This window comes from Corvus hawaiiensis, chromosome 2 (genome assembly GCF_020740725.1).
Source record: "Corvus hawaiiensis isolate bCorHaw1 chromosome 2, bCorHaw1.pri.cur, whole genome shotgun sequence".
Taxonomy (NCBI): Eukaryota; Metazoa; Chordata; class Aves; order Passeriformes; family Corvidae; genus Corvus; species Corvus hawaiiensis.
Window position 1 is genome coordinate 4,732,029 of NC_063214.1, and position 8,497 is coordinate 4,740,525.

General features: G+C 45.8%; 1 protein-coding gene across 1 annotated transcript; it reads left to right on the forward strand.

The window, feature by feature from the left end:
• Positions 1-492: 492 nt before the first annotated feature.
• On the forward strand, positions 493-7,711 carry MPC2 (mitochondrial pyruvate carrier 2). The gene is made up of 5 exons (XM_048293899.1): positions 493-694; positions 4,074-4,114; positions 5,664-5,748; positions 6,862-6,973; positions 7,469-7,711. The coding sequence occupies exons 1-5, from the start codon at positions 589-591 to the stop codon at positions 7,500-7,502; spliced, it is 378 nt and encodes a 125-aa protein (XP_048149856.1). The 5' UTR covers positions 493-588; the 3' UTR covers positions 7,503-7,711.
• Positions 7,712-8,497: the final 786 nt, after the last annotated feature.

Consider the following 8,497-nt stretch of genomic DNA (forward strand, 5'->3'; position numbering starts at 1 on the left):
GCGGCGGGTCCGGGCCACGCCCACCGCGCGCGGGGCCACGCCCGCCCCGGCCGCGGGGGCCACGCCCACCGGGAGGGAGGGGGCCGCGGGGGCCCGAGACTAACGGGCGTCTCGCGCGAGCCGGTGACGTCGCCCCGCCCCGACTGAGGCGAAGGCGCGCCGTGGGCGTGACGGGTGACGTCAGCGCGCTGGGCTCCGCCGGGCACAAAACCGGCCCCCTCCAGTGAAGCGGTGTGAAGCCGCAAGGTGGCCATCTTGGGTCTGGGCGCGTTCGTCGCAGCACACGGTGCCCCCGCGGCGGCCATCTTGGGGGGAGAGCGAAGCGGCGGCGGCCATCTCTGAGCCGGGCGCCCGTGCCCTTCCCGAGGGCGGCGGGCTCGCCAGCTCTCCTCAGGGGGCGGGGCCAGCGCGCGCAGCCAATAGCGCCGCGCGCAGGGCTCCCTTCGCCCCGCCCCCTGCGGCAGTCACCAATCAGCGCGCGGCCCGGCCGGGGGGCGGGGCCTGGGCGGAGGACGGACGGACGGACGGACGGACGGAGCGCGGCCCCCCTCGGTCTCCGCTCGACCCCCGCTCGCCCCATCCCTCGCCATGGCGGCCTCCATCGCGGGGCTCCGCGCCTCCTACCACCGCATGCTCGACCGCATCGAGCTCATGCTGCCGCCGCGGTTCCGGCCTTTCTACAACCACCCAGCGGGTAACGGGCGGGGGTCACCTTGGCCCCCGGTTGGGCCCGCGGGGGGATCGGGGCCGCAGTAACGCGGTTAGGGTGGTTCTGTCACGGGAAAGCGGCCCCGGAGCGGAATCCTGCTCCTTAACGGGGAACTTACTGTTTTTGTGAAGGGAGAATAAGATGATCAGGCACGGCGCGGGTGGTTCCAGCCGGGATGGATGCGCTGGTGTCGCTGTCACGGTACCGCGGGGGGGATCCAGGGATCGGGTGGGCTGCCAGAGCCCGGCCCAGGAGATGTGATGGGTCTAAAGGGGCCTGGAGGCCTCGGCAGCCGCTTCTTTCAAGAGCATGTGGTGGAAAATTCATAGAATGATGGAATGGTTCGGGTTGGAAGGGATATTAAAGATTATCCTGTTCCGACCCCTCCCACAGGCAGGGGCGCCTTCCACCAGACCAGGTTACTCAGATCCCCATCCAGCCTGGCCTTGGACACTTCCAGGGATGGTGGAGGGCGCTGCCAGGGTTTCTGATCTTGAAATGTGCGCTGGCCAAGTCAGGCAGCCTTTGGCTTTATTTCTCTTGTACTGAATCCCACGATTCTACCAAAGGCAGCTCGTGCCCTTAGTGAATTCGCTGGAGGGATCCTGTGGGTAGAGAATTTCCCTGGAATGAGCTCCCCTCACCTGACCTACAGTTTACCTTTCCGTGAGCAAACGTGGGGGTTTGTGTTATTAGGGAGAAACCTCTTGTAAAATGATCTCCTTCGGTGCCATTTACGTGGTGTTTGTCATGTAAACAAATGGCATCGGTTGTTAAAACGAGTGCCCGATAAAATCCTGGCATTCCATAGGCTCTGTCCCCACTGTTTTGTGTCAGTGTCACAGGCATCCTTGACTCTTCACCTACCCAGAATATGCACTGTGAAAATGGACTTTGGTTTGCAGTCAGTTGCTCTGTCCTCTTACAATGGGCCTGTCTTGGAAGGAAAATTGTTGCTCTAAAGAAATCACAGAGTGAAAACTGCAGTTCTCAAAATGTTTTGATTTGTACTGAATTCACTAGACCAATATATTTAACATTAATGTATTGTTTTTATATATAAAGAGACAATATGTCCAACACTGAGAGACACATTCCCCTGGTGTGAAATGTGGCAGCTTCCAGATGCCTTTATTGGATACAAGGCACAGCAAGTACTGGGAACATCTCTGTTCCTTCTTCACCAGAGCTGTAGTAGTAATTGGATGAGGTTTTGGAGGTTCTCTTGCAGTGCTTTTCACTTCACAGAACTGCCCGTGGGCCACTTTTGGTCATCGCCATAATGTTGTAATTAATAAATCCATTTTTAGGAATTCTGTGTATATATGTATTATATATATATATATACACACATATCTATCTGTCATAATCCATACTGATGGTGGGAGAAAAGCCACAGCACAAGCAAGTATAGAAACTGAACCCCTGCAACTTCTATTTTAGCTTGAAAGTCTTGAAGGTGTGTCTGTGAGAAAGTTATGCAACAGACATCACTCTGACTGCAGAAAAAAAAAGTGGGTTACAAATGAAAGGCTCTCTTTTATCTCCAGTGACATCTAAATCTCTAGTCTAATTCAGGAATGTGTCATTGCCATGAAATTAGAAATCACTTGTGAGGCATGAGGAGCGTGCTTTCTTTTCTGGCATAAAGAAAGCTTCCAGCAAAATAATTGATGCCTGCTAAGAACTGTTTCTTTGGCTGGCATTGCTGGAGGACAGTGGAGGGCCTGGCACACCAGCTCTCCAGGCTGCCATGGGAAAGTGTGGGCTGAGCTTGTGCTCCCTCCCCTTTGGCCTCTCTGGTTCACTTTGCCTGCCTAAACTCAAGTTTTCAGCACAAAGACTACTTATATTTAATAGAAGTCATAAATTCTATAAATTGATCACACTTGTGATATCCAGATTAGCCTCTGGTGTCCCCCTGCTCTCATGTGCTGCTGTCAAGTTCATCCTTGAAAAATTCTGGATATCAGGAGCTGGGAAGAGCTCGCCCTGGCTGGGTGCTTGCTGGAGTGCCTCCAGGAGAGGTGTTTGACAGTCTTACCTAATTACAGACTTGGCTTGGTACCTTCCCTGTCTCCAATTGTTTCTTAGTTCTGCAGTCAGCAGTTTGAAATGGTTGAGTTTTCTATTATTAATAAAAACTAATGTCAGTCTTCTTGAAAACTCTACTAGCTGTTTAGGGAATGTCAGTTTAATAATTTATACTCACCCCACATCCTCTAGTACTCCAAATCTGAATTTGTGTTTTAGAATAAGATAAATGTTAGTAATTAAATCTACTCTGTAAGACTGATTTATTTGTAACTAGCTGTATTTGCAGCCTGATACTGACATACCAAGAAAGTGCCTAAGAGAACAGCAGCTGAAGTCTGCATCTTTAAAGGATGAATATTAAGCTGCTGTTATCTAATATTCAACAATATTAGACAAAAAGTAATGTGCTTGTAGTTATTAAATGCAGTTTGAAACTTGATTACAAGCAGGATGGGTTAAATAGCGCTTTATGCAAGGCTGCCAAGCCAGTTTTTGTTTCCCAAGTCATAGTTTTAAACTTGAGGGTAGTTAAAACTGGAAGTACAAGTAGTTAGTGCCAGGTCTTTTTAAGACTGAATTGTTAGTGAAGAAATAGCTCTCATAAAAAGCCAGCAACCAAAGTCCTGGTAGTTACTCCTATGTAACAGTGAACACTTGGCTTCTTCTTGCTCAGAATGCTGAGCAGTGACCTAAACATTAACGTTTTTTGATAAAATTGGAAGTGTCCTGACTGTCTCCCAGGGAGTTTGGTACTTTGGATCGTGGTCTTCCGTTTAAGACTTGGAGCAGAAGTCCCAGATTAATGATTTTTGGCATGGTTGTACGTGTGGTTTTACCTGGCTTTGTTTTAACCAACCAGTTGCTATTTTAGCACCACTGAAAGTTACATGTATTTGTAAGAGAGTTGTTTTTCCCCAGGTCCCATTCCACTGGATTTTTCTCCCTTCCTTCTGGAGATTTCATCCTCTTCCCCCATTATCCTCCTTTGCCTACTGGTGGATTTTTGGGGTGTCTTCCCTCCTATTCCTAGGCCTTTTCCTAACTCTTTTAATGATAAATGCATTTTGCCTGCTCTGGTGTCCCCAGTTGCTTAAACATGAACATACAAAATCCTACCCAGCTGTTGCAGAAATGTGTGATTACACAACTGAAGGTTGATGAATTATGAATATTAGGTGCTAGAGCTTGTACAGCAGTAGAAACTGCTAATAGACACAATTCATTATTGAAAAAAACCGCAAAATAAACCAACTTAAACTTACTGTGGGTATTAAAACAGCTACATCTTCCTGAATAATCTAACTTATTTTCTCCCCTCCTCCCTCAGGTCCCAAAACAGTGTTTTTCTGGGCACCTATTATGAAATGGGTAAGTACAAGATGCCATCTGGTGTCTGGGTATCAAGCCCAAGGCAATCTGAGCAATGCATTGAGCAAGCAAGAGTTTCCCAGCAGATACCTGAGCCTGAAGAAAGATTAATACCAAGACTCTAATTTTTAATATAAGGGGAGGAACAAAATTAGCCTTAATAACAGATAGCACAACATGCAGGGGATACAACATGGAGAAAATGCTTTGTGGAAAAATTGTGCTTTTCACTGAGTTTCACCAAGGCTTTCTCTTGTGAAACACCAGCTGTCGCTCAAGGTAGGCATGAGCTGGCATGATGCAAAACTCTTAAAGCACATATTTCTTCTGAGATTGAGGAATTTGAGAAATATCTTAAAGAAGCCAATTCCTAACCCTCATAGCTTGAAGGCAGGCTAAAGCATGTCAGAGTGCAAGCTAATCTTGATATGAAAGACAAAGGCAGCTGCCATTGTGGCTGTCAGTGGTGCTCTGCCTCCTGTGAGGTTCTGCTTCCCACTTGGCTACAGCCCTGGGCTGTGTTTGTGCCCAGGTGATGCAAATGCCTCCTCCTAATTCACTGTGCTCCTCCGAAGTGTTGCATTGGTACAGATAACACAAGTGATCTCTAAACCCACGAGGGTTGGATCTCCCTGTTTGATAACGAGCAAGGATGTTACCTGCTCTTGCCATTGCCAGCTGCTTTGTAACTTTGCCACTGTGAACCCCAGCGTTTCATAGGCCACAGGCAACACACTGTGCTCTAAACTGCAGCTTGGTTTCTTCTGTCAGTTGTCTGGGCTGGAACTGCAGGAACTATGGTTAACCTTCTCCTTCCTCAGAGGTTCTCCCTGGAAACACCCTCCCGAGCCTGAGGACACAGGCAGCTGTTCTGTGCCAGAGGAATCCTGGGTGGCAGTCAGGGAATTAAAAGTGTTAGGACTATCTTCCTTATGGGTTTTGTTTTGTTTGGGGGTTTCTTTGTGAACTGGTGTAACAGGAGCATGAAACAGTATTTCCAGCAGAGGGCAATAACACAACAAACAAACCAAGAAGAGTGTTTGCTACTAATGCCAAGTAGATCAGCCAAGCTATTCCTCAATTCACCTCCAAGTTTTCTGCTATTACTGAAATTATATTTAAAAACCCCACTTTTACCCCCTCAGATGAAGCTGAGTGAAGATTATATGGGGTCATCCTTACCAGCAGTATCTTAGCCTGACATGTGGGAAGAAGGCCCTTATTTAGATAAGCCTCTACTTGCTACACATGAAAACCAGAGTCGGGTTTTTTTCAGCTGCTTTCTTAAGCAGCTTTGTTTAAATTAAACTTGTTCTGGAATTAATACAAAACTGCTAATGCCTGGGATTTTATTGCCACCCAGTTGTAGCTGCCATAACTGCATTATTTTTCCTGCCACAAGGGACTGGAAGCAGATGGTGTCTCCCAGAGCCTAATTGCTCATATAATGCATCCCATCTCCTGCATAATGCAGTAGGATAAGCACTGAGCTGTGAAGCAGCTTCCCCTTGTAAAGGAGTCCCAGTGCTCACTGAATTTCTCTTTACAGGGTTTGGTGTGTGCTGGACTGGCTGACATGGCCAGACCAGCAGAAAAGCTCAGCACAGCACAGTCTGCAGTACTGATGGCCACAGGTAAAGCCACACTTACTCCATGGTTTTACACAGCACCATCTCAGAATCCTCCATCAGTACTAATCCACTTCTACAGAAAGCCTTAATTTTAACATGCTAGCTGTCACTATTGCTGTTGGATGATAATTCTAGGACAGACCTCTACTTGTTATTAAATCAGTAAAAGTTCTATAATCATATAACAGTTTTCCACATGTGTATCTTAGTTTGGAATTGTTCAGCGCAAGTTGCTACGAGTTAGAACATGGGTGTCATCCCTTAAGTTACCATGATACCACTCATTGCAGTAAGTGACCTCTTTTGCTTCAGATCAAGTAATTTTGAAATCAGTCCAGGATATGGTGACTTTTTTAGAACAGACTTTAAGGGGTTTAAGAACGGCAGGGTAATGACACTAATGTAACTAGAAAGAATTTTAAAGTGTTACAAGAAATTGGAAGCAGTGGCACATGGACTACTACACTGTTGCCTGCCAAGAATTCTCACACTGGCAGAAACAATATCCTGTAATCCTTGAACCATTTAGATTGGAAAGGACTTTTAAGATCATTGAGTCCAACCATTAACCCAGCACTTCCAAGTCCACCACTAAAACGTGTCTCTAAGTGATACAACTACACTTCTTATGAACATCTCCAGGCATGGTGCAGCACCACTTTCCTGAGCAGCTTTTTCCAATGCTTTCCCTGTCTGAAAGGGTTCTCCAAACTTGATTTTGATATCTGACACAGTCCTGTGCATTTTGCACAGGTTTTGCACAACCTCTAATGTAGTGCAGCAAGCTGGATATACAGCAAAATACCACTACCCTGCAACTGAGCTGGAGAATTAAGGTCTAGGCTGCTGTAGACTACAAAGGATCTTTGTTTAATATTCAGACTATTATTGACCTTACTGTAGCTATTTTAGAAAAACGCAGTACATACCTGTAGGTGTCCCACTGGCACTTTTCACTGAGAAAAAGGTAGTTACAAGCAAAGCAGTTGTCTAACACGAAGTTGTAAAATTTATTCACTTCAACTGTGAATCTTCAACTGAATCTGCCTCCAAACTTAGAGAAGCATCTGAATATTTAATTTGAAATATCTTTAAACTTGACATTTTATTCAACAGGCCTTATTTGGTCCCGGTACTCTCTAGTTATTATTCCTAAAAACTGGAGTCTGTTTGCTGTGAACTTCTTTGTTGGCTGTGCTGGTGGCTCCCAGCTCTACCGAATATGGAGGTATGTGTTACAAAGGGTACACACTACAACTAAGCATTAACCTGGAATTTATAAATGCTGCCAGCCTCTGTCAGTGCAACAGGCAAGAGGAACTGAACGATTCATTAAACATTACAGAACATTTTTGCTACATTGTTAGTTTTACAGCTAAGTTGGAGTGAAGCTGTAAATATTTTCAGTCCAGCTAGAGCAGCATTGAATTGTGTCAGCTCCAGCTGGATCAAAGGATTCTTAAGCAGAGCAGCATTTCTTAAAAATTGTTTCTTGAAGGAAACTTTGGGAGTTTTCTGGGTTCAGTACTGGCCAGGAATGTGGCAAACTTGGCTACTTTGGAACTTCCTACACGAATTAAGCTATCCTATCCTGAGTTTCCACCCTCATGTCCATTGTAATTTTAAACCTGTTTTGCTGAGCAAACTGCTATGAAAGCACTGTTATTGTAACTTGTGTCCTATTCTATTCTTAGCCTGTGCTCTTTCTTTTTTATTCCTATAGGTATAAACAGGAGCTAAAAGCACAACAGCAATAGCAGCTGCAGTAAAGAGATGCTTAACCCAGGTCAAATCTAGCAACGCACAAACCCATCCCCATGGGACCTAGCTTCACTAATTTTAATGTTTTTTTTTCCTCTGAGAAAATAAAAGAGGAAATGTAAATGTTTAGAGAGCAAATGTTTTCTAAGTACAAATAATAAAGTATCTCCACACATTTAAATAAAGGTTAACCTTTTAAAATGAAGGTGGAATTGTTTGTCTTGTATTGTCTCCTTAAAGAAACTGGCTGGATTTTGCCTTTAAAATTTGCTGAGCCTCACCTTACCTGACTCCGCTGAACAGTGCTGGGAGTGACACAGTACTGGTGACAGCCAGACCCTCAGACTGAAGTGATCTTTCCTGTCACAGTCAGGATAAACCACCTTGGTGGGGGGTTGCCATATTTCAGTAACCAGCAGTAGCATTTGCATTTCATTTCCTGATGCTCTTCCTTCCCTGGCAGCATAAGGATATCCATTCCAGCTTCAGCTACGTGTGTCTTCATTTGTTTCCCAGCCATCACTGTCCTGAACAAAAGGACAGCAAACAAATGTGCCACTGGCGGTGTAGCTTCTGTCACCCTTCACAACTCCAGGCAGAAGATGGGGGTGTTGAGGCACCAGATTCAGGAAAAGTTAACAGACAAGGCAGATTCTGATGAGTCTGTCAGCTACCTGTTTTCAAAGGCTGTCCCACCATGAAGTCAGTTCTGTGTCCTGCCACACTTCCACCTGCATTCCTTGGTCCTTCTGGCTGAAGCAGTAACACAGGGTCTCAAATGGCGACTTCTCCAGCTGTGTTGGTCACTGAGTGGACACAGTGACTGAAGAATACTGCCAGGGAGAGAGGTGGTATGTTCCAGTCCCCCTCCCTTCCCAGCCCCCAACCAGGTAAGACTCATCCAGCAAACCAGTAATGGGAAAAAAAAAAGTGTATTAAAATATTCACAAGATTACAATAGAAAACATTAAAGTCCATTCAAGAAAAAATA

Excerpts from the sequence above, each read along its gene's own strand:
- MPC2 (XM_048293899.1), top strand. The coding sequence starts at position 589 with ATGGCGGCCTCCATCGCGGGGCTCCGCGCCTCCTACCACCGCATGCTC. Across the intron at positions 695-4,073 it reads TTTCTACAACCACCCAGCGG|GTCCCAAAACAGTGTTTTTC; the intron begins GTAACGGGCGGG and ends CTCCTCCCTCAG. Across the intron at positions 5,749-6,861 it reads TGCAGTACTGATGGCCACAG|GCCTTATTTGGTCCCGGTAC; the intron begins GTAAAGCCACAC and ends TTTATTCAACAG.